This window comes from Streptopelia decaocto (assembly GCF_964273445.1).
Source record: "Streptopelia decaocto genome assembly, chromosome: 19".
Lineage (NCBI taxonomy): Eukaryota > Metazoa > Chordata > Aves > Columbiformes > Columbidae > Streptopelia > Streptopelia decaocto.
Genome location: NC_138674.1, coordinates 119,635 through 145,603, shown reverse-complemented (window position 1 = coordinate 145,603; position 25,969 = coordinate 119,635). Strand labels below are relative to the sequence as shown.

At 44.5% G+C, this 25,969-nt stretch overlaps 1 protein-coding gene across 2 annotated transcripts; it reads right to left on the bottom strand.

Moving 5' to 3' along the window:
* Positions 1–243: 243 nt before the first annotated feature.
* Positions 244–23,001, bottom strand: SRPK1 (SRSF protein kinase 1). Of its 2 annotated transcripts, XM_082068917.1 has the most exons (16): positions 22,551–23,001; positions 22,405–22,465; positions 15,111–15,229; positions 14,416–14,524; positions 13,901–13,988; positions 13,600–13,687; positions 10,256–10,362; positions 9,413–9,578; positions 8,357–8,382; positions 7,648–7,861; positions 6,954–7,379; positions 6,701–6,801; positions 5,227–5,334; positions 3,943–4,012; positions 3,404–3,496; positions 244–2,486 (listed from the first exon to the last, which is right to left on the bottom strand). In XM_082068917.1, the coding sequence occupies exons 1-16, from the start codon at positions 22,852–22,854 to the stop codon at positions 2,302–2,304; spliced, it is 2,265 nt and encodes a 754-aa protein (XP_081925043.1). In that variant the 5' UTR covers positions 22,855–23,001; the 3' UTR covers positions 244–2,301. The 2 variants fall into 2 exon arrangements, with proteins under 2 accessions (XP_081925043.1, XP_081925044.1); XM_082068918.1 differs by lacking the exons at positions 22,405–22,465; positions 22,551–23,001 and adding an exon at positions 17,647–17,864.
* Positions 23,002–25,969: the final 2,968 nt, after the last annotated feature.

The window sequence follows — 25,969 nt, the reverse complement described above, 5'->3', positions numbered from 1 at the left end:
AGAAAAACACTTACTTTAGAATGGAAAATTCCAGCGGAGTTGCACTGCTATTGACTACTTTTCTTCCCCTTTTAAAACAGAGCACAATACTAGCAACAAAATCTTCACCTCTCCCTGTGTCTCATTCTGGAAATAAAAACAAGTGCTCACTAGCCACTAGCTCTCAAAGAACAGGGCTTAGTTATTAGACAATCTGTTTATTGTATGGCTTTCAACAAAGGAAAAAAAGACAAAGCACCCAAGTAGAAAGAATAAAAATGTATTTTCCTTCAGGTTTTAGACTGACATAGCAAATACAAATTGTTCAGTGTGAGCACTTACGGCAATTTGGAAATTTAACAAACCCTAAGTGAATGAACAAACAGTACAAGACTGAATCCTGACAGCTGCTGCTTCTGCAGGTCTTCAACTCACAAGGTGGCTCCTGCCTCGGCTATCGTGGTAAACACGCATCCTCCTCCAGCTGGGGGTGGCAGAAGGAAGGGAAGGAGCTCTCAAAGCATGCAGATCCCTTCTAAAGTTCCCAAAGAGTTCTTTGTCAGCCAGTCTCGGGTACACAGGACCGGAGCAGCTTTGAAGACAACAGAAATTGTTTGCCCTGCCAGTGTATCTTCACAGTACACAGAGAGAAGGTATTTTGAACCTGGTCCTGTCTGCAGTCATTCTGTAACAGATATGGAAGCAACACACAACTGGAAAAACTCCAGATGAAAGGGGGGAAAAGTCAAATCAGCAGTTTAAAACTCTTTTGCTATGTTACTTTCCTTTAATTTTAAATTATATGCATAGAGAACCTGATCTACCCCTAAAAGAACATGCAGCATGATTTGCATTAATAAGCCCAATCAGGCACTGGACTGGAGAAATTCTTTTTCAAGTGGATTAAGTGACATCAAGGTTTATGAATGAACGAGCCTTACAAACCAGGACTTCCAAACACACATACAGAAGTGACATGTAACAGTGGTCTCAGCAGCTTTGCCAACAATAGTCTCGGGCAGCATCTGCGCGGCCTCCCACACACTCCTGTGGCAGCTTCTCTCCTCTGAGCCACCACGTATCCAAAGGTCTGTTTGGTCCAGGGTAAGGAAGTGCCTCCAATGTCTCCACGCTGCCAAATCTTGCTCTAGAGTAGGATGCACTGAAAGCGTTAATAGGATGGGCAAGTCTAGAAGAAGCCATCATAAGACTATCAAATGCTACAGCGATTTAAAGAAATCTTTACACTGGGCCTCTTCAAGTGTTGATTTTGAAAGTCACAAGCTATAGCATGGTACAGATGCTGCCACCCTTTTCTTGGGAAAAAGTGAATGGTCAAAAAATCAAGAGCCACAGTAGACTGCCAATCTCTCACAGATACAGCAACTGCCTCAAGCAAGGCAGAAAAGTGCCAGTAGGGGATAAAAACACCAATTTGTGGCTCACTAAAATGTTAGAAGAGTTGCCTTCAACAAGGTGACCTCTCTGCAGCCAAAGAGCACACCCATCTGTTTGCAGAAGTTTGTGTACTGAGTCAGTTCCAACTTTTGCTTATGTTGCTTGTCGCCTTTTAGTCACAGGCACAGGCATTAAAAGTAGAAAATGTCACCGATGTCAAAAACTATTCTGACTATCTGGGCACAGAAAAAGGAAAGGGACAGGGCATTTCAGAGGGAGAAATTAAGGATACTAAAACCTAGGCTTAAATAGCTCTTTTCAAAAGATTTAAGCAGCTACAACTAAAGAAAAGTTACATGACTGGAAAGCAAAGAACACAGTAGACACCTAGAAAAGGAGGATTTGGAGGTCTTTATACTACAAGGAAGTAACATCACCTTGGTGCCATCTTTCACTTCTCACCCCATTGCTAGCTACTGGATCAACAACAGGAAACCGACTCCTGAGTCAGTGAGATAAGGAGGCATTTGGATCTTCATATTCCCCCCATGAAGAAAGGAAAGTTGAGTGTTAGATAAGGGAGCACATCTGAGCACAGGTGAGCTCACACCTGTGAAACACAGTGGTTAACAGTGAGGAGACTCAGAAAAAACAACCCTTCATATTCTAGTCAATTAGTCTTCGGGGAAGCCTAATCAAGGCAAAACACAGATGTTGCCCGCCAGCTGAGGAGAGTCCCCATTGAGTCACACAAGCAAACTCAGCAGAACAGGTTAGATTTATCTAAACTCTTGGAAGCCTTGAAGGAAGAACTTCACACTGGAAATCAACAAGAAAAACAAACAAACAAAAGATTTGGGAAGGGGCATCTGGGTGCATGTATGGTATGCTGTAAACAAGAGCGTAGTGCTGTTTTTGAAGCTTCTATGAGTTAAGCCAGGGGTGCCTGAGACACTCTGCTGCCGTAGCTCGTTTCTCTGGGACCAACTCCAACATAGGTAATAAGAAGTCTGTGAATGCAGCTGCGTCCTCTGGGGACCACTCATATTTTTCCATCAAAACTTCAAAAAGGCCCCAGGGCTTCAGTTTGGTGATGTGCTTCAGATCACCTGAAAACCAAGACAGACAGGTTAAGTCAAGTCATAGGAGCGGAGAAGCTGAATAAAAAGGCTGAACAGCTAAACAAGACAGACTGAACTCAGAAACCGTTCTGAATAGTTTGGCACAGGGAATATAAAATGATACGGCATCCTGAAGGAAGAAAGTACACTAAACCCCCTTTCCTATCTGCTTTTAAAGACTGTTCTAGAAATGTCCCTCCTTGAAGGCTTCTTTTTTTCGCTCCTACTATTTTTGATCCAATATCAGCAAATATTGTTTAACTTCATTAAATCACTATTTATACCAGTTGACATGACAGATAAATGCTGTGCCATTGACTTTGGATACATGCAATAGATGCAGCGCTGTTTGAGGAAGCAACACATTACTAACAAAAAAGGGTTTGTTTTATAAAAAAAAAAAAGTATTAAACTAGGTCAAAAACATCTTGAGACTCAACAAATTTCTGAGGTAGGAAAGGTTTTACGATTAGCAACAGGGTAGGATGTATCTGGAGCAACGCGGCTCAGGATGCAAGGCACTATTTAGGCAACTGGCACACTAGAAACAGAACAAAGTTGTTTAGAGAAGACTTCAAAGGTGAGCCAACACCTCTACTTAAAGATCAGCTACATAAAGTCAAATCAAGTCTTAAGAAATATCTACAGTACTGTTTTTCTACCTAGTGCATTTGATCTACACTGAGTTGTCATGTGCTAGGACGCAGAACACCTCTAGCAGTTAGACAAGAATGCCTTATATTTAGCTGCAGTTTTACTGAGAAAGCCTTTCATAAGACAAAGGAAAGACTTGCAGAGGCATCTTTGCCAGCATCCCTTGTTAACTAGTACTTCCGACACAGCGCTCTTGTATATTTGGGGCAGAGGATAAGGGGATAAGTGACATTTGCTTTGCCTCCTTTTACCTTTTTTGGTGAAAAACTCCTTGGAATATTTTCCTGCCAAAATGAGCTTGCGAGGTATTTTCCCCAGAAGTTCTATGATCAATGCAATGTGATCTGCATTTTTTTGAAAGAAAAGACAATGAGACACATCCACACAAGACATCGCTATGCCCCAGTTTCCTTCTCTGGGATACGGAGACATTATCTCCCTTAAAAGTTGCTCTGAGATTCCCCTGGAATCAGATTACACTAAGCAAGGACAAAGTCAAGGGGGAAAAGAAGGTAAGGGCTATTTGGGGCATGAAGATTTTGAGATGCCAGATAGAGAATCCAGCAGTAAGAGGAATGGAAAACATCAGAATAAGAACATGGACTTGACTGCATGATGGTTTACTGCAGAGGCTTGAGTGCAGTTGTCCCCTAACACCACTGATTTGGGTAAAAAAATGTATTTGCAAGGAGCCTTTGCATTGCTAACTAGTAAGAGAATGCTCATTCTGAGGAAGCATCCACTGTATTTCACATCGCATTTTAAAAAGGAAAGACTTAGACAAACACACCTTCGTCCCGTGAGTAATCTTCCCCAGAATGAGGCTCGAACAGATAGTCTCCTGTTGCTAACTCAAAGGCCTAAACAAACAGAAATGGGCAAGTTAAATCACTTTGAACGCACATCGCACACCGTTGGAGGTACTGCGGGTTGATTATGCATAACTCTGTTAGCCAGAAGCAAAAAGGCTGGAGGAATAACCTGCAAAACTCTAGTACACCACTACCATCTTATGATGTGCAATTACTTTGCAACATATTAATGACTGCGTTAAAAAACATCATGGGCATATCTATGATGAATTCTGGATCACAAGATAATGCAGTACATTTGCGTGAAATGTACAAAATTAAGGCATTTCACATGTTTTAGCCTCTCCTTCCACCTCAACACCATTTTGCAAAACATCATATGTAAACTCTAGATTTTTAACAAAGATTCTTCCATCTCTCAACTTCAGATATTAAAGACATTTTTCAAACAGTCCATGAATATTTATCTGTAGATACCAAGGCATGTTCTAAATGAGAAAAACATCTGCATTCATTTCAACCCACCACTCCTGAACTCCATGACACATTTGCCCTTTATTCACTTCTACTCAAAACAGTATCTCTGACATTCCATATTCTTAGTTTTCTTTACAGACTGCTGCAGTCTTTCCAAGAGCAAAAATGACTTCACTCGCTATTTCCTGAGCTTAAAAAATTAAACACAAGCTTTGATTTGTAGAAAACACAGAATGGAGACACCAAAGAGACAGGCACAGTAACAGACTAGTGTGTCTGTTTTTTTAAATTGCCATATTCTACATTCGTCAGCTACTACAGGAGCAGCTTCAGCCTCATTTCAACATTACTCAGATTATAAAATGATTCCAAACACGCAGAGGATGCAAACGATTAAAATGTGAATTTATACTGAAGACATCTGTGACACAATGCTGGATATAGCAGAAAGGTTTTTTTATATAAAAATATTTTGTCTTTACAATTGCACAGTTGCCTCAGTTTTCCACAAAGCATAATGACAAAGTACAATCACATTCAAAATCTGCCAGTGCTGTACAACAAAACTATCTTTCAAAAAGAAAGCTACACGTGGCAAGAAAACAGAAAAGAAACAGCTTTGGTATGGAATACGGCGTTCAGCAATCTGGAAGTTGGCTGAACAGCTGTGAGGGGTTTTTGTCAGGCCTGGCTAGTGCCTCAGCCGTCCGGAGAGCACAGCAGACACGGCTTTTCCAGAACGCTCCGCAGAAACAGTTTAAACCCCCCCGAATGACCCCACTCACCATACACGCCGTGCTCCAGATGTCAGCAGGGGTGTTATACCCCGATCCGATCAACACCTCCAAGGACCGGTACTGCCTTGTCTGGATGTCTTCAGTGAAGTGCTTGTGCTAAACAAAAGGAATGTTTTACTGAACAGTTTAGAGATTGTTTTAAAAAGGAGAATCTGGAAGGCCAGAGCAGATCAAAGCTCATTCCCATTGCATCTGAATTTTGCATCCTTGTTAAATATTTCCTTATATTCCTACAAGCGCTGTTTAAAAGCTCTACATGAAACACTCCTCCTCAAGTAAAACAGGCCAGGAATTTAGAGGAAAGCAAGCCACAAAAATAGCGTAAGGGAAAACTCCTTCAGAAGCTGCACCCTCTCCTGTCCCACCCTGACAGACAGGCGACCCTACAGCACACCAGCAACACCGAGGTAAGAGGCTGCCTTGCCAGATGCTCAATTCTGAGTCTGAGACTCCCTCCCCACAAGACCTCAAGTATTTTGCCATTTAAAAAGCCAAGTAAAATAGACATTTCTTCTATTTGAAATGTCATTCTATTTAAAAGCAGCACAGCACAATCATCAAAGAATAAAACTAATCAGAACGTCAGGAATTGGAAGGGACCTCGAAAGCTCATCCAGTCCAATCCACCTGCCGGAGCAGGAACATGCAACAAACATCAGGGAAGTTAAAATCCCCCACCACACGCAGGGCCTGTGACTGCGAGGCTGCTCTCAGCTGTCTGCAGAGGCCTCACCCTGATCTGGTGGCCTGTAACAGACACCCACAATAGCATCACCCTTGCCAGCCTGCCCCTTAACCTTCACCCATAGACTCTCAGCTCGCTCCTCATCCGCCCCTGGACAACACTCAATACATTGTAGTTGCTCTCTCACATGAGGAGCAAGTCCACCACCTCGCCTGGCTGGCCTGTCTTTCCTGACAAGGACACAGCCATCCGTGGCCACATTCCAGTCACGTGTGCTGTCCCACCGTGTCTCCGTCATTGCCACCAGGTCATCATCTCCTGCCCTAACACAGGTTTCTAAACTATAACTATTTATGAGTCTCTTTGATGTGGTCTTGAATTCACTGAAATGGTTTGACAAGCTAATAAACTCCAGAACTTGCACATCAGAGCAATTGTTTGCAACTTTCTCTTTCTTCAGGGGAGCGACACACTCTTTGAGAAGTTTCACATATGCAGATTTCTACACACTATATGAGACACTGTTCACAGGCCTATTAGAAGTAATCTAATGACAAGGCAGGCACCTGGAACACAGACTGAAATCCAATGTTAAAGGGTCATTTCTTTCTTTGTGTCCCTCCTCTCTGCTCTTTCTCCCCAATGCAGTTTCAAACTGTCACTACTTTCACAAGCAGGTCTAAGATAGAATCTGTTTCACAAATTCTTTTCCGTCTTGGCATACAGTGAATGAATTAGCAGGTTTAAACAGTCAATGTGAAAAGTTTTTAAACTTACCACCCAGCAAGCATTTCCTAAGTCGGCTATCTTCACTTTGAGCTTATCTGCATTCTTGGGTTCAAGAGGATTAAGAAGGAAATTCCCAGCAGTTGCTTTTCCTAGAGGCAACACGTACAACAGCTGATTAAAGCTACGTGGACAGAGTCACCATCTGTCATCCAGATCCTACTGCCCTCTCCCAGTCCACGAAGGGTTTTGCTTAGGATCTGAACTTTTCCCACCCTGACCTTCCTCAGCATGCCTCTTATACCTTTGTTGTCTGATGGGCTATTATTCTCATTCTCATCCTCTGAAGGTATCTCTGTCCGGATGCTTTCTTGCAAATGGTTAATCTCCTGCTCATTGAATGACTGGTCTTCATTGGACGTGGGTTGGCACACCATGGGATCTTCTGAAACTAAGGGCACAAAGGAGTCTGACACTGCTTCTTGAGGACTGTTCTCCGAGTCACCGTTACGCTGACTGTAGTTACAACTGTGGAAGTTCTCCTTCTTCTGTGTGTGAGGGTTATCGCCACAGTTATTGGCATTATGAAGGTCATCCTCAAGTTGCACAGACCCTTGACTGCAGGAGTTTGGGAAGCCTGTCATTTGTATCACTCCATTGCAATTTATCTCTGTTACACATTTCTCCACGCTGCCTTCCATTAGAATAGACTGCTCTTGTACAACTTCAGCTGGAAAAGCGGAAAAGGAGAAGATAGCACAGTCTGCCTAAACAAAACAACAGCTGAAGTGTGTTCAGGGAGCCCTCAGAAATAAATAGTTCTCAAAATGTAACTGAACACAATCATTCATTAATTCCATTTGTAACATCTTTAGATAGATAGAAAGCAATGCAAACAGGTTAAATGACAACAGCCACCTCTAGTAAAGGTGCTCAATCATGCCATCACGAATGAAGAGACAACACTGTGCTACTTCAGCAATACCTTAGGTCCATACCTGTCTTTTTGCTGACATTTTCCTCTGTCGGACTAACTTTTATGAGCATTTCCAGAGGGCTCTGAGCTTCTTCCTCCTCTTCAGGCTGTGCCTGCCCAGGGCTTGCTTCCTTCTCCATTTCTTCTATCTCTTGCATTCGCTTCTCTAACAACTCAGCCTGCCGTTTCTGCTTCTTTTTCAACTTCTTTTTTTTGTTCTTTGACATTTTGTCAGCCTACACAGAAGCAAGCGGAGAAATTTGACTTGGCATTTCATATTTCAATAAAGCTAAAATGTGTCAAGTTTTAATTCATTTTAGAGCTGAGGAAGCAGTCTGTGATGTAAACTCCTTGAGACAGTTCTCCTAAATAAGAAGCAGATACTAAGGTTTCTGGAGCAGTTGTCCACGGCTCTGATCAGTGTACTTCTGTCCGGACCCAAGAAACCCACAGTATTCCCCAAATGAGGGATCTCAGACTCACAGGCAACAATCACCTTCACAACAGACCCTGAGACCCCCAGAAGGAGTACTCATTCTGCTGATATATGAGCTAATACTACTTTATCTCCAAGATAACATTGAACTTGATGCCTGTGTCTATGACAAACACAAATCAAGCTTTTCCTTCTGGTTTAACGTTGCTTTCCCTTAGCGCTGACTGCATTATGAAACAATGTAGTAGCTACTGTAAGCAGATGTACACTGACACACAAATGCTATTACACTTACTGGTTTTGGCTGCGGTGCAGTGCTCACTGAAAGAAAAAAAAAAAAAAAAAAATCAGTAAATTAATATGTTTATAGTCAAAACCAACAACTGCATTCTTATCTTAAGGTAAGCTTTTTCCTATGTGGTTTGGTAACAACATTTTAAAGATATCAGCAAACATTCTTTCCAAGGCTTATTTCTCTACAAAAGTACAGCCAGAATTTAAAAGAAAAAAAAAAAAAAAAGAAAAACATTGAATGAGTAAATGCATAACTAAGTTCCAGATAGTAGATTTGCTTGACTGATATCAGACTTAAACTTCCTGTCACGCAGCTCCATTTACCGCACGCATTACGCACCTTACTGAAAAGAAAATGCAAACCGAAACATTAAAATACCGAAAACACCGCAGGGAGCTTCCTTGAGCTATGACGGGCCCAGCGCAACGCTGGCACTGTAAGGTTATGACTGCCAGAGCATTCCAACACACACTGCAGTAGTTCTTGAAAACCACACGCTGGTACAGGTGGATATTCTGAGGAGGAACGTGAGGAAATAGGAACAAGAGAAAACGTCCCCTCAGATCTTTAGGAATGTAAGCATGTCAAGGAAGCTGGTTCTGTTACAAGTTTTTCTGACTTTTGCACACTGACAACAGGTAAATCATCTTGAGACATTCATGAAATGCATTTCCAGCATCACACAATGACAAACTTTTGAAGAAAACAAAAGTACCTCATCACATTTTCACTCCTGCGCTGTTGTGAGTGCATTAGCATTTAATTTATGCAGGGTGTGCAATACAAGACTGACTGCCCTACCGCTTTAGCAGTGCCAGATTAGTGTGTTAAAAGCAAGTGCCAGCATGCATGTATCCTCCCTCCACTTTTCCTATACGAACAGCTGCCTTCCTGATCATTCATAATTTGTTACTAACTTCATAATTTACGGTTGGCTTTTCAGAGGTTACTTGCATTATTGTTCCACTGTTCTCAATCAGGAAGCTTTCCCCACTGAGATAAGTTAGGATTTGGGGATCTGGGGGGATATAGCACCGATTTTCAGGAATAAAGCACCTGCAGAGCCCGATGGGGGGGGAGCCCCAGATCTCTGCCACTCTGTTGCTTCTGCAGCCAGCCTGCGGATATACTGGTCATTAACGCACAGAAGAATGTTCTCAGGCTTAATATCTGTATGAATGATTCGACATTTTGTGTGCAAGTAATCCAGACCCTGAAGAACCTGGAGATAGAAGGAAATAAACCATTAGAAAAAGCAAAGAATGAGCAAACAGAGCAAAATGAAAATGCAAAATTGCCTAAGATGACCAACAAACCTGAAGGACTTCTGTGTTTGATAACAGTCCAGATTAGAGCTAATGTGATCAGCATGTGAGTAGTAATCACTACTCAGTTGCAGAAAATAGAGATTTGTATACATATTTTAGCTATGAATTAGAAATAGTCTCTTTGCCCTCATAACTTATAGCTGAAAATCTAATCTTAATACCCTACAATAAAACCATGCTTTCCTCCTCCCCTCCACTCACATGTAGAAAGACGGTTCTTCTTAGGCAACCATCCAGTAGGAAGAACAGGTTTCTCTTGCTCTTCCCATCATTAAGCACTGTATTTACTGCGACATAGCTTAAAAAAAAATACTTGCACTTACAAGAAATAACCAGAGCAAGAGAAGGTTAAAAGCAAAGCCATCCTCCTATTATGGTTTAAGTGTCATAAAATACAACATCTGTAGCAGAAGGCTTTTGCAGTAGAAAAAGGAAACACTATCCCAAGAATGATTCTGTGGCATGAGAGAGACACCACTGATTCTTAACTTTTGCTTTCCTGAATCTGAGAGACATTAGTGAAGGTTCTCGCTGGGCTGAGGGGAACAGTGCAGTCAGAACTGGAATCTACCTGTTTGATGATCTTTTTCACACAAGGAAGTGGAAGCCCCTGATAATTTGACTTGATGATCCATTTCAGGAGATGATGTCCCAGAACTTCAAACACCATACAGATATCTGGAAACCAGTCAAGGAAAAAGATGGACATCCTGACCCAAGCAGCCCTGAATTCCCATGACTGAGGATCAAAAGGAACCCATACCAGTTAGGTGTTTTATGTTAAAGAACCCTCATCCTTCTGACACAGCTTAGAGAAGTTGTGTTCCTTAACAGCACCATCCTAGCCTACACATCAACACTGTCATCTAAAACCTAAAACACAGCGGGCTGGAGCTGGGTAGAACAACGCTCCTAATGCAGCAGCAGCAATCTCCCGCTTTGGATGGCAGCCGGGTACACAAGCGAGCTGCATCAGTGTCTCCTGCTAGTACTGAGGCAGCTCTGAGTCAACAGCTTACGCTGCCCCAGGCAAAACTCAAAGCCAGATCTCTCTGTATCAGGATTACCTGAAAAGATAATTAAATTTCCATTCATAAATCATCTTCAGAATAATTAAGTTACTTTCTCTGCCCTCCCTTGCCTCTTGCAAAAGAAACTTTGGACAAGCATGGAATTGAACAGTATTTACATTATCTGGTTTTTGTCTGTAAGATCTCTACAGTCACTCTAGCGACATATTCAGTATTGTACCTTTGCTTTAGAAGTCAAACTTCTAGGACTTTATTAGACTGCTTTTCTTCTACACTGACATAAAGCATGAGTGTGTTTCACAAGACTGAAAGAAATACAAGACCAAGTCAACATTTGGTGCGAGGTACTAGAGAAAAAAAGAGGAAATACATTATGGGGCTACTGTTTTCTAAAAATGTTACTGTTTGTAACCTGTAGCTCAATTCTCTCAAGCAGCCTAGTAATTCTCACTGAAATAAAATTCAAAGTATCACAAAGAAAAAAAACACATGGACAAGAATCACAGAATCCCAGAATGTCAGGGGTTGGAAGCGACCTGGAAAGCTCATCCAGTGCAATCCCCCCATGGAGCAGGAACACCCAGATGAGGTTACACAGGAAGGTGTCCAGGCGGGTTGGAATGTCTGCACAGAAGGAGACTCCACAACCCCCCTGGGCAGCCTGGGCCAGGCTCTGCCACCCTCACTGGGAAGAAGTTTCTTCTCATATTTAAGTGGAACCTCTTGTGTTCCAGTTTGAACCCATTGCCCCTTGTCCTGTCATTGGTTGTCACCGAGAAGAGCCTGGCTCCATCCTCCTGACACTCCCCCTTTAGATATCTGTGAACATTAACGAGGTCCCCCCTCAGTCTCCTCTTGTCCAGCTCCAGAGCCCCAGCTCCCTCAGCCTTTCCTCACACGGGAGATGCTCCACTCCCTCCAGCATCTTGGTGGCCGCGCTGGACTCTCTCCAGCAGTTCCCTGTCCTGCTGGAACTGAGGGGCCACAACTGGACACAAGATTCCAGGTGTGGTCTCCCCGGGGCAGAGCAGAGAGGCAGGAGAACCTCTCTGACCTACTGACCACCCCCTTCTAACCCACCCCAGGTCCCATTGGCTTCCTGGCCACAAGGGCCCAGTGCTGGCTCATGCTCACCCTGCTGTCCCCAGGACCCCCAGGTCCCTTTCCCCTACGCTGCTCTCTAATAGGTCATTCCCCAACTTACACTGAACCTGGGGTTGTTCCTGCCCAGATTCAAGACTCTACACTTGCCCTTGTTCTATTTCACTAGATTTTTCCCTGCCCAACTCTCCAGCCTGTCCAGGCCTCTGATGGCAGCACAGCTTCCAGTGTCACCACTGCTCCCAGCTTGGTGTCATCAGCAAACTCGCTGACAGTCACTCTATTCCCTTGTGCAAATCATTGATGAGTATATTGAATAACACAGGCCCCAGCACTGACCCCTGAGGCACTGCACTGGATACAGGCCTCAACTGGACTCTGCCCATTGACCACGAGACTCTGGCTTCTTCCCTTCGGCCAGGTCACAGTCACCTCACTCCCCGCTCATCCAGACCACACTCCCTCAGTTCAGCTGTGAGGATGCTGTGCAGACTGTGTCAAATGCCTTACTCCAGTCAAGGCAGATCACGTCCACCGCTCTGCCATCATCCATCCATCTTGTTATGTCCTCATAAAAGTCAGTGCGGTTGGTCAAGCACAACTTCCCCTTGGTGAAGCCATGCTGACTGCCCCTTATGACCCTCTTATCCCTGATATGCCTTGAGATGGCACCAAGGAAAAGTCGTTCCATCAGTTTCCCAGGGATGGAGGTGAGGCTGACCGGTTTATAGTTACCCAGGTCCTCCTTCTGCCCTTTTTGAAGACTGGAGTGACATTTGCTTTCCTCCAATCCTCAGGCACCTCTCCTGTTTCCCAAGACTTGGCAAAGATGATGGAGAGCAGCCCAGCAATGACCTTAGCCAGCTCCCTCAGCACCCGCGGGTGCATCCCATCCGGACCCATGGATTTATGGTGTCCAGATTGCCTACCTGCTCCCTAACCCAGTCCTCATCAACCCAGGCAAACTCCTCCATTCCTGTTGTCCTTGGCCCCTCTCGCCAGGTTTAACTCTAAGGAGGCCTTAGCTTTACTAGTTGCCTCCCTACACCCTCTGACAACAGCCTGATATTCTCCCCAAGTGGCCAGCCCCTCCTCCCATGATCTAGAAACTCTCCTCTTCCACTTGAGCACACCCAGCAGCTCCCTGTTTAACCACGCAGGTGTCCTGCATGTCGACAAGAGTTGACCTTTCAAATTTTAAGGGTGCATAATTAGGACTTGCCACAAATTTCTGCGTATTAGAAGGCTGTTCACAGAACTACAGAGCATTTTCAAAGCAATACACTTTAAACATCCTAAAAATGTCAATCAAGTCCAAAGTGAGATGCTTCTCTAACTAGAAAACAACCTTATTACCAAGTTATAGGCTGCATGTGTTCGCTATTTTCAGTTACTGATCCTAGTATTTTGTACTTCTTTACATGAATAACGGGTTACTACCAGGCTGCTTGCAAAATTGAGCAGTTGAGAGGGATGGGCTCTCATACCACAAAGGTACCTTGGACACTAAGCCATTCAGTCCTTATTCACAAATCAGATGCAGCTGCCCCATCTCTCACATTCAAAGGATGACTAAGCAGTGCTGTCTCCACAACGCACACGTCAGGCTGAACGATCATTGTGGCTCTGAGCTCAGCCAGCAATTTGGAGGGAGATGACTGCAGCAGGTTTCCTCAGGCACTCACAGGGATGTGCAGGCATCGCTCACCAGCCCCAACTTGACAGCTGCCCAGCAAACTCCTCTCTTTATGTAATTCTTTCCCTTTATTCCACAAAAGGATACGAGAACCATTAACTCCTGAAATCTTGAAGTCATCTAATAACTGAACAACTCTCTCTTTACTTGGATCATTTGGATCACTGTTGCGGACCTGCAGAGAAAAAGAGGATTAATTTTGTGTTCCTAGAGGTAATTACCAGGCAAGAATATATTCTGAAGTCAGACCTATCGCACTGCTTTTAGGTTCCTATCCAAAATCTTTGCAGCTAGATGGCCCAGAAATATCAAGCATGTAACTAGCATGAACTCCTCAAAAATGAATTAAAAAAAAAAAAAAAGTTGAACCCCACTCTCAGGTACTCACTGATTTTAGCAACTTGATTTCATCCAGTGCCGTTTCGGTGTAGTGCTCTGCACTCTTCACCACCTTCATTGCCACAAATCTCCTCCCTCTACAGACACAGTAAGTACATTGGAGACTGTTAACACTCACACAAAGAACTTATTCTCCAGGATTAGCCTAATTCTTTTGCGTATAAGGCAGCTACTTATTTAAGGCATCAAGGAAAAATAAGGTTTAAGCACTCGAGAAGACTGTCTTTGGGTCTCTTTTTGTAAAACATCCATGTTAGTAAATTTCTCATAAAATGAAATAACATGTCAGAGACTGCTGAACACAAGGGCACACTTTCCACATGTGGTTTGCCCCGTTAATTCCCTCCCGCACACTTGCATGTACAATATCTAAAGAAACTTGTGTCAGGATGAGGACAGCTATGTTTTGTGTTTTAATTTAAAAGTAACAAGATTCTGTCTGATCATTTTTGTGCAAAGCTGTACATTCCCCCCAGAAACACTAGCTAGAACAGAAAGACTTACTGGGTATCCCAAGCTAGCCACACAGTGGAGAAGTGGCCCCATCCAAGCTTCCGAATCACATGGTACCGTCCATTAAAGAGATCGCCTATTTTCACAAGGTGATAACCACCTAAAAAAGCAGGCAAGAGGTTTATACAAGTCCTCAGGAGCAGGTATATGGAACAAGCATCACAACTCAAAGCAGACTCATTTGATGTGTTTAGATTTTTAATCATATAAACAAATGCAAATGTTTCTCTAATTGGATCTTGCTAGAACAAATATGCAAAGAGCTGTGAACAGCACTCGAGTTGATTGAAAAGTTTTAATGTAATTGAACTAGAGTGACTGACTTTTCCTCCTTTTCAATGTAGGTCATCACTGCAGCATTTTGCCAGAATCTGGAATTACACCCTAGATTCCAGGCACTTACTTTTCAGTTGTGGTCAGCAAATACCGTCCATGAAATGCATGCTTTGCCAGGAAGATTCATCTCTCTCAATTGACTGGTTCACAAACAAGACACAGAATTGCTATTCACTACTTGATTAGCTGAAGCACCAGAAGTCCCTTCACTTAAGGATTCAGTTACAATGGGGATAGCTGCACCAATTCAAGAAACTCCCTTGATTTCCGATCTACTATAGAAAATGAAAAATCAAGGGACCTTCCCGATTCCATTGAAAATACCATGCCGTAAACGGGGAAGTTCTCACCTTTACAGTAATCATTTGGATCCTCTTGTTCATCGTCATCTGATCCCAGGATTTCTTCCTCTTGCTCCGGAAGATCATTCTCCGAATGAGCAGCAGGTCCCCGATGCTGAGTGTCGGGTCTGAAAGAGAACACACTGCATGTCTCACGCATTTTACTCTTCAGATCAGGAGCTTTCCTTTCACAGGAGGGATTGCGGATAATGGAGGAGATGCAATATTCACCCTTCAGAAAAACTATTTTCACATTTAAATGCTTTTATTCCTAAGCTAGTATAAAAGTAGATAAAAACAATTTTTCATATACTAGTGAGAAATACAGCTTAATATTCTAAATTCACTTTTAGAGTGGAAAAAAGAAACCACCAGACAAAACCAGTTAAAAGCTTGGTGATCCCGCCAAAACATTAGTCTTTTTGAACTCCTACTCAGACTTCATTCAGTGAGGATTTCTCTAAAGCAAATTTATATTTTAAGATGTTACCTCATAAAAAAGCTGAAGATTTAAATGTCGCTGAATGTTATTTTAAAGACTAACATCAATTAATTCTTACAGCCACTAGTTATGCTGGTGGATATGCTAATGCATGTGGGCTTTCGCATGCAGTTTTCACAGCTTGTAACTGAGCTGGAGTCATGTGCATCACATCACGGCTATAATAACTGCTCTTAATTCACGGGACAAATTTAAGTAGCTATACAGTAGAACGATTCTTCAGCATTTACCTACTACACATGCACTTTGCTGACACCTGGTACATTAAATACATTACTACACATTAAAACTACAGCCATCCTAAATATCTATGGAGGATAAAAAGAAAGCAATTCCCCGTTCCAATCTGATCACGACCATGTGGTCACTTTCTGTGATTCTGTGAAACTTGTAGCCATTTACAATCTGGAATTTTAGTTCACTAAAGCAACAAAGCTACAAAGGTCATCTCAGGCACAATCAAACCACTACACATTTATTTCAGGCAGTTGTCAGAGCTAGTGAGTTCTGCTGATTTTGATTCAGGAACAGATAAGCAGCACATATTACTGCTCCTGAACCATACAGCAAGACGGTCAGACAGTCCATTCCTTTGTTGTCAGGCTAATGAGACATTTATTAACAACCTCGTAGCTTGATCCAGCCCCAAGATACCTAGTATTTAGACACTTTTCACCTGTGAGCCACAGAATTACAAGTCAGGGGGAGGAAGCCTTGGAGGTCAAAAAGCCACTTTAAAACTGCTGCATTCCATTGAGGACAACTGAGCTCCAAATAGTCACAGCCCATCCCCAAACTAGAGGAGGCAGCAAAGGCAAGAAAGGGACATGGGCAGAACGGCTGAAGGGCAGACCGGATGTTCATATACAACAAATCCTACAGACAGGGTAAAGAGAACCAGAATGCAGATTCAGATTGAAAGGAGAATTTAAGCCCAGTAGCCACATCCATAGCATAAACAGTAAAGAGTAATTCTCCCTAATGCTGTTCCAAGATTTTCACTTTCGTAACTGTGCAAGATGTAGGGGATTAGAATGGATTCAAAAGCAAATTAAGAACCACTGATGCAGACAGAAACATTATGCCACTCTGCAGTCCCAGTGCTTCTCAGTAACAGTAATTTAATGCATCAAAGAAGTTACTGGAAGCACTAAAGCCCATTCTCTGGGAAGCTTTCTGCCCCCCTGCAAGGGGCTGACGAGCGGCGCTGCTGACACACCCTGGCGTCTGCATCGGAGCCTGTCCTGCGGATCGACCGCACCTCACTCTTGTGTTATCATCTATTACAGCAACTAATGCTATACAGGGCTGTATTCAGGTCATATACATTTCTACAGTGCTATTTCCTTTATGAAATCGTGTCCAAAAGCCATCTCATTCCTCTGCCTTTCTGCCAAAATTCATTAGATGTTATTACATCCCACCACCTTCTTCATCCAAAGCGACCATGTCAACTGCAAACACAGACTGAGACTTCATCAGCGCAGATATGTATTAATACCACAGAAAAACTGATAAACAAAACTACAGCCCTGATCCATCTGCTTTGCTCATACAGGCAGTGCTCTAAAACGCACAAAAGGCTGCTAAAGACAGCAGAAAAATCCATACTAGGTATTAAAGGTGACAGCTGAAACAGCTGTCAGCAATATTGCAAAATGCAGCTAAAATATATGAACAGTCTAAGAAAAATGGTTCACAGTTTACACATTAAGAAATAAAGTGTTCTAGAGTACTTTCATAGCCACCTCTGTTATACTTAAGAACACCTCAGTCGCATTTTACTTTTGTTCCCTTAATGTGCTAATTAATCATCAGAATTAACTGGATTTGCAGGGTCTCTCTACAACTATACAGCAGTTTTCTACTTAAGGAAAACAACGTGGAACAGCAATGCTAGGGCAAAAGAGTACATCTTTTACAGAATGTGAATCCTTATCTGGAGACCCTCCATGAAGTCGTTATTCCCTCAGGAATGCATGAAGAACTGCATACTCATGAGCCAAAAATGAAAAAAAAAAAAACCAAAAAAGGGTAACCTACCTGCATGAAGCACGGCCTCCCATTGATAAAGATATTCCCAAAGACAGCCCAATAGTTTTCGAAAGAGCCATTAAAAATCAGATGCCACAGCGTTCAGAAAGCAGGGGGGACATCAGTGGAGGGTCTGGTTCGTCTGGAACGCAGCAAAGCTTTGTGCAAGAGTGAGGGAGAGGAGGGATTTGCCTTCACCACCCAGCTGCAGATTCACAGCTCTGCATTGCAGGTAAAGGGCCTTGCAGCAAGGCTGGGGGCTGCTCTCAGCTCATCTTCCTGCAAATTCAGTCACGTCAGGGGTTGAGCATAACTAGATTCATCACCTTCTCTTGATGTTTACCTGTCTCAACCCTCCCCTCTAATGAAATTAGAAATTCAGTCAGATATTTTGTTTCATCTTCCTGAACAAGCCAGTTTTATTTGCCTATTCAATAGTCCGCTGGATTCAAAGCTCAGAGGAAGACAAGGATCGTGGTAACTGCTGACAGTCCAACTCTTTTGATACAGAAATGCCATCACAATCACACAGAAGAGAAAGGGCGTTCAAAGTAAAAATGAATTTTCTGAAGCAATTCCAAACCTCCCCATCCAGAATTACAAGAAAAACTTATCCTTTATGCTGAAAAGTAACAGGAGTTAAACCTTCTTTAAAAAGGTGAACTGATTATTTTTCACAGCGGCAGGCACTAAACACCATCCTCCCACCACGTATAAGAATTACCAGCCACTTCCTGTGCCTGTTTATCCTGCAGGTTTATGGGAGTGAAGTGACAGAGGAAACAAGTCAGCAATAATGTGCCAGAGCAAATAATAACTTAGAGATTTTTCTGCACTACAGGGGACTGTTGATTAGTGCAAGACACTCTGAAGCTGGCTCTGCAGTTTTAAACCAAGAGGTTTAAAGAAGAATTGGATTAATATGATTGGATATCTAAAACATTTTCACCTTAAATCTCACTGAATTCTGAACATCCTTTCAACAGTTTAGCATTACCAAACCTCTTCACATTAGGATAGGTACTAACAACATGCAAAATTTTCCACCATAGAGAAAATTCTGCTGCACATTCATTGAACGTACTGCCCAACAACCCCGCTCACCTCTGCAGTGCAGGCAGGGGCAGTAACAGTTACTTGCAGGAACCAAGATTTCAGTCATTCACTTGTTCCCTACAAAAGGCATTGAAAGAATTTTGAAAAAACACTTTTCCATTCTCTTGCCAGCTCCCCATAGAATCACTTCTCTGCTGCACACACTAAAAATAAGGAAAAGAACAATTAAGAAGCCTCAGTCCCACAACACATACTATTACGGGTTTGCACTGGAGTAGATCCAGCAGCATCAGAATGAGAAGATGGGAGACCACAGGCACATATTAGGACAATAAAGCACAATAAAAAAAGCCATGTTTTTAGTGCTATGGAGTGGCACCAGCACAGGCTCCTTCACCGCTCTCTATAAATTACTGTTCAAGCCATCACAAGCACCACGTCTCCACGTGCAACTTCATCATCAAAATTCAGAACTTTTTTCCACCCCGATAACATACATAACAAAACACTTGAAGAGAGGCATCTGACTCTCCTGTTTAAGAGTGACTTCTCCAAAACTTTTTGTACAGGAAATCAGTATCTTTCCTGGTCCCCAAAACAGCAGAAACACTGTCCATGCTATCTATCTGCCTGCTTTGAACAGATAGAAAAGCAGACCCCTTCAACCCTCAAACAAGGAAGGCAGTGTATCTTCAATCCAAATTGCTTTTCACACCTATCACCCTTACGTAGGAGCTAACAAAAAAGATGCTCTCCTTGCTCCTCCTCTTCACCTCGGTTTGCCATCCCGTGCTATTTGCAGAGATGACACCCGTCTGCAAGAATGTGGAAACAATTGCTTTCCTAAATGATTAAGCCACCTGCAGCACAACCTCTAGAAACACTATCGTTCCTTATTTGTGAGCTCAAATTACACACATGAAACATCCCCAAACAGAATTCAATTCACTGAAGACTAATGACAAATCCAGCTCATACTGTAGTAGATGCAGATAACAGCACCACAACACACCCCAGGACTCTCAAAGGAAGCACTGCTTTCCCCTTTAACCACGCAGTGCTTTCCAGGGCTGCGCACCCGGCGCAGCGAGATCTCACTTCAGGCGCTGTTAAGGATTCCTTGCTTTCACTCGGAAAAAGAGGAAAAACAACCTCCACGTGACATGGTGAAAAGCGAGCATTTGAAATCTCTCTCTCCTGTTTTCACATCCGTGCACCAAAACAATGTCTCTTGAAAGGAAGTACACATCTATCACTATTCCTTAGTGCATTTGTTATTCCAAGTTCATGTTAAGGCACATCTACTCAGAATGAGTGCTTCTGGTGCCAGCCTCCAACATGCTTCATGCATGTCTGCTGGCAAACCCAGTGTTCGATAAATACAGTAACTGTTTAGACTCAAACTTTCAGTACAAATTCAGGTCTGAAATGATAAAAGTACTTTCCTGCTTGTATGCACTTTACCTATCTGCTCAAGAAATGTTCAAGTATTTGAGGGGATTCAGGGCAATTATAAATCATACCTTGTATGGGACTTAGGAATCTATTATCCATGTTACTTTGTAACTATATGCAGTTCTTTCACTCTCCCATCCCTACTTTTATTAATGTTTTGTGAAATAAAGGCGGTCAAGATGCACCAAGACATACCTTTGGTTTGGTAGATCAGTGGGTGTTCAGTGTGAAGATAAGTAACAATGAATTCACAGGACAATAGTACTAATGTATTAATAAAAGTAACAGAGGCAGTCGAGTTTCTTGCTCTCCATATCCACTCCACCACACAACCACTTCACAAGCTGCTAGTAGAACTGTCAGGTTGATAGGGACGCTTAAAGCAGGTGCAGTCCATTTTGAATCGCCTTAAAACCCCTCAGAACATTATGTGCATTTTTATACTTACCCATAATAAGATAACTCCTAATACCTACCAACTGTAACCTTTTAAAATCAGTTGTTTAATACTTTTTACTGCCCTTTGTCTGCACAACGTGTGATATAGCCAACTACTACAGAACATTAGATGTTAAAAAGACATTCCATGTGGTTTCAAGTTCAGATTTTACAGAAGTCATCTTGCAACAACCCAGTTAACCTTATTCTAGAAGATTTAACTAGAGGAGCTTTGCATTTAAATAGTATAAATATTATGGAACTGCACTTAGAGGCTGACAGTGGGTTCTTTTTGTTGTACTAAGTAAAGCATAAAGCACACACAAGTTTCTTCAAATTTAGAGGTAAGATCTAATAAACCTATGGTACTAGAAAACAGTTAAATTGTGTAGTTTAAGGAGACAAGCACAGCATTTTACAATTAGTACAGTTCACCACTCAAATCAGCAGCTAACCAGGCGTGCAGCTGCTGTTCTGGCTACACAGTTAAAATTATTAAAAAAACCCGCAAAACATGCCAGCACTGAAAGGTGGTGTTCAGCAACCTCAGGATTTACGCAGACCAGCCTTTCCAACTGCCACTGTGCGCTCTACTGGCAGAGTCAATATTGTTTGTCAGCAGCTAGACAAGGAAAAAGAAAGTAGCAGGTATAGAACTGAACAACGGATTACTGTTCCAGAGATCAGGACAAAGATGATACCACAGAAAGAGGAAAATGTCCTAACGCTATATTCAAGAGGTACCGGGAAAATCTACAAACCAGCATGGAACATAACACACATCTCCCAAAGAGTTTAGTTAATGCGCTTCACCCCTCAGAAATCCCACATCAAAACAAGTGAATCTTCACTAGAAACGATAATTAACCAGGGGAAAAAAAAAAAAAAGTAAAAACCTTGTGATTTTTGAGGAAGTGACTCAGAAAGCGTTACTCTAGGCCTAAAGAAAAACCCCTCCGACTCCCACTCCCAAAGCCTTACTTACTAAATACCTTTGGTTACCTGCACCAGCAAGTACAAAATCTCCTGAGGTACCAGAGATTTTACACAAATAAGCAGCATTTTACTGAGCACACAGAATCAGCCCTAGGATTTACATCACCTTTCACTAGAAAGGGATCCACGAGCAGCACTGACTGCAATCTGTTGGAAGCCATTGTTTAGTATTTACTCGAGATCTTTTCATTTTTCTATTTGCATCCAAAAGTTCACTGCATATAAAGACTTGCGAAATTCCTGCGGTAGGAAAGAAACCACACAAGAGCATCAAAGTTCGGGAAAGAGGCAAACAACACATCGCAGGGCTCCTATGGAAGCTGGGGAGCCGAGAGCAGCTGGTTGCGAAGGCTCCGGAGGGGACGCAGCAGAGCCGGCCCGGCCCGGCCCGAGGGCAGGCCTGCAAGGACTCGGCGCACAGGGCAGCGCGGCTGCGGCTCCATCCCCGGCTCGGGCAGCCGCGGGGAACCTCGCACACACCGAGGCCGCTCCGCTCCCCCGCCCGCAGCCCACGGGTGACAACGAGGAGCCGGGAAGCCCCGTGGAAAACCCGGCCGGGCGGAGAGCGGGGCTGGGCGGCAAAACCAGCCGCCCTGGGCCACCAGCCGTGGAACGTGCCTCCAATTAACCGCGCGTTACAACCCGCCTGCCCGCGGGGTCTGCACGCCGCTCCGCCCCGGCAGCACCCGGCTCCGCCAGCGCTCGGCAGCCCCTCCCGTGGGGAGGGCCCCCTGGAACAAAGAGGCGCCGGGGCCGGCGGGAGGCAGCGCCGGGGCCGGCGGCGGGAGCTGCCGACTGAGGGGAGCCGGGGGCCGCACTTACTTCCTCTGGGCCTTGTCTTTCTTGGCTTTGGTCCGCTTCTTCCGGGCCTGCAGCGCCAGCACTTGGGGAGAGAAAGGGGAGAGAGGCGTGAGGGGCAGCGGGCCCGGCGGAGGGTGGCCGGGGCGGGGGGCGCCGCGCGCGCTCACCTTTCCGCTCCATGGCCGCCGCAGCCGGTGGCCCCGGGTGCCGCACGCGCCTGCGCGCTGCGCCCGCCTCCTGCGCCTCCTGCGCCACGCCGGGCCACGCCGGCGGGCGCGCGCACAGCTTCAGCACCTTCCTGCGCCACCGCGCGGCGCCGGCCTTGCTCGCGGGGGTGCCGCTCGAGCTCGAGCTCTTGCTGTGGGGGAAAGCCACGCCCTCTCTGTCCCGGTGACGCCTCCGCCCGCGCTCCGCGGGGCGGGGCTCCGGGGCGCCGGCGCCGCCGGCGGGCGCATGGCGGGCGGTGCGCATGCGGAGGGTGCTCCGGCCGGCTGGAGGCGGGCGCCGCGCGTGTGACGAGAGCTCCGCGGCTGTGACGTCAGCGACGCGCGTGACGGCATTCGAGAAGCGACCGGGCAGTCCCTTGGCTGCGGTGACGTCATGGCGGGCGGGCGCTCCCGAGGGATCGCACGTTACGAGTTACGGGGCCTGAAGAGCTGCCGGTCGCCCCGCGGGGGAGCTCGGGCAGAGCGGAGCCGCTCGAGGCCACCGCGGGTCCCTGCCCTGAAGAGATGTGCAAACCGTCTGCCGTCAGCGAGGTGAAATGCCCGTCACACATTCTAAACATATTTATTTAATAATTACCATCAAAAAAATGTAAACTTTTCAGCTACCGGGCCATTCAGGCATTTCGCTGTAAGCACTGAAGAAATACATCCAGTTTAAGGTAGTAAGATACCTTAGAACTTTGCAAGTTGTAGTCCTATCTGCAGTTTTGCTTAATGCTGTTTTTCTCATAGAAATTGCTCACAGCTCTGTTAGGAGCACATTATATATTCTATCAGATTTCCATCAGGGATTGTCACGCCCGCACTGGCTGGGATGTGGCAGAGGGCGTCGTGGCCGCGGCTGCTCCGCCTCGGATTTCCAGGACACCTGTAGAGCGTGCCGGGGGCCTTCGGCGTTGGGCTGTGAGTCAACTGCTGCGACTGCTGCTGTGTTCCTACGTCTGCTGGGTCAACTGCTGCGACTGCTGCTGTGTTCCTACGTCTGCTGGGTCAACTGCTGCGACTGCTGCTGTGTTCCTACGTCTGCTGGGTCAACTGCTGCGACTGCTGCTGTGTTCCTACGTCTGCTGGGTCAACTGCTGCGACTGCTGCTGTGTTCCGTACGTCTGCTGGGTCAACTGCTGCGACTGCTGCTGTGTTCCTACGTCTGCTGGGTCAACTGCTGCGACTGCTGCTGTGTTCCGTACGTCTGCTGGGTTTCTTCACGTGAGGACGTGGCTGGATTTGGAAAGCCACACAGCAGCCCAAGTGTGCAGCCAGGTATCAATTCCCTCAAATAACAGCTGCCACCACCGTCTGAATGAGGAGCCTCATGCAAAAGTCTCCTACAGAAAGAAGATATTACTGAGCGTCTTTACTCCTGCCAAGTTTCTTCTATGACTTTTCTAATTTGGGATAGGAAAGCCCAGTGTGGGGCAGCACCCTCAAGGGGTTTCTGAGCCAGGCCCAAGCCATGATACACTCATCTTTCCACAACCAGCCCGGCACTCATTTTTAAAGCAGAATAAATGCCCCCGAACTATGGCCCTACATAACTGGTTTAGCTGGTCCTTCCTCATGGCTTCCTGCGCAGTATGACACACCGCAGTGCATTGCCCCAAGAACTGCATCTGCCACGTTCTGCCAGACTCCTGAGGTTCCTCATTTCTGCAGCCATTTATGCACCAGAGTAAGATGTTAATAAAACGACAACAGGATTGGGGGTGGTTATAGACACTTTGCACTGCCTGCAATGATAAATGTGCATGTTTGGGGATCTGTAGCCTCTGATTCAATGTGGCGTGTTTCTGCAGCATAACCTGCTAGGAAAACGTCATGGCATCACACTGGCTGGGAAGGACATTGAAAAGTTGCTGTGTGCACAGAACAACTGTAGCTGCAACTAGGTCAGGTAAGAACATCAAGCTGCCCATGAACACATGATTACAGACAGGCCTTTGAACTCTGACTTCTGTGGATTTTTAAAGGTGTAGGTGGAGTCCTTGGCCATAAAGTTTGTGCTTTGTCACTTCACAGTGTGTGGCCAGGGATTTGTGCTTGGCTAAACACAGAAGCACTTACATGGGAGTGGAGTTATGGCACAGCACAGCTATAGGGGAAAAAGATCGTCTGGACTTCCCCTCAGCAAAATCTTTGTTTTGCAAGGTGAATATAACTTAATTTGAACACTAACATAGTGACGTCTGAGTTGGCCCCTGGTGCTCAACTGCAGAGTCATGGCGGGAGGAAGGAAAGAATCGGAACTTTGCAGAACAAGCAAAAAAAAATCTCTTAAGTATGCAATGGAGGCTTTCCACCGTGCCAACAGCTAGGTATGCCATTTCATCTTAAATCAAAGCTGTGGTAGGAGAGCCAACAGAATCTGGAAATGAGGGCTATGCTTCTCCTGAGTTTTGTATGTCTCTGTTTTGAACAGAGCTGAGAGGGGCCTGGCGTGAAGCCAGTATACAAAACAATGTAGGGAAGCATATGTGGTTTGAGAATTACTCAATACCATTTGAGCTTTCAGTTTTTCCTGTCTTTCAGTCCGAAAGGTATGAGGGTTCCAGGACTCAGTTTCCTCTACAGTAAGCAACTCTACACAGTAATGTTCACTAACTCCTTTACCATTGCAGTTTACACATGCAATACTGCGGCTTCCCTCTAGAAACTACTTGGAAGCAATAATAATTTAACTGAAAAAAATATTAGAAGAACACACTGGAATACATTACAGATAGTTTAATTTTAATATTCCTATTAGCTGTTGTATCATTGCTAAAATTTAGCAGCCAGGAGCAGCAGAATTCAGAGGAGCCGCCTTACTGTTACGGCACATCCAGATACCACACAATGCCCAGCAGCAAAAGTTGGAGCTGTTCATGTTAATGAATTAGCCCAGACCACAGGATCTATACACAAAAAATCCATCATTTCAATCCAAGTTTTGCCTTAAAATAGGGTCTGAATAGTGTATATACACAGTGCTGGCCACCCATCTAAAAGTAATTCACCTGCAGCTCTTCATTCTAGGCAATTTGTGCCATGGGACAATCCTCCAGATGAGAGAACGGTGAAACCTTGTGATGTGTATTGTTGGAACTGTTAAATGCTGCTGCTTTCAGTGGAATCCACACTCACGCCCCTGTGCTGGTATTACTGCAGCTAACTCTGTGCCCGACCTACAGAAAACAGAACTATGCTATTTTTTGTTTTTTGTTCTAACTGTATCTAAGTCTACAATTTTCCTGGCTCTTCAGAACAAAGTGAATACATCCCTCCATTCTTCACTATTTCAGTAAAGGACTACAAAGCCATTAAAAAAATACTATGGGATTTAGTTCTGGTGGATTAGAAAGGGCCTGAGGAAGAAATAAGGG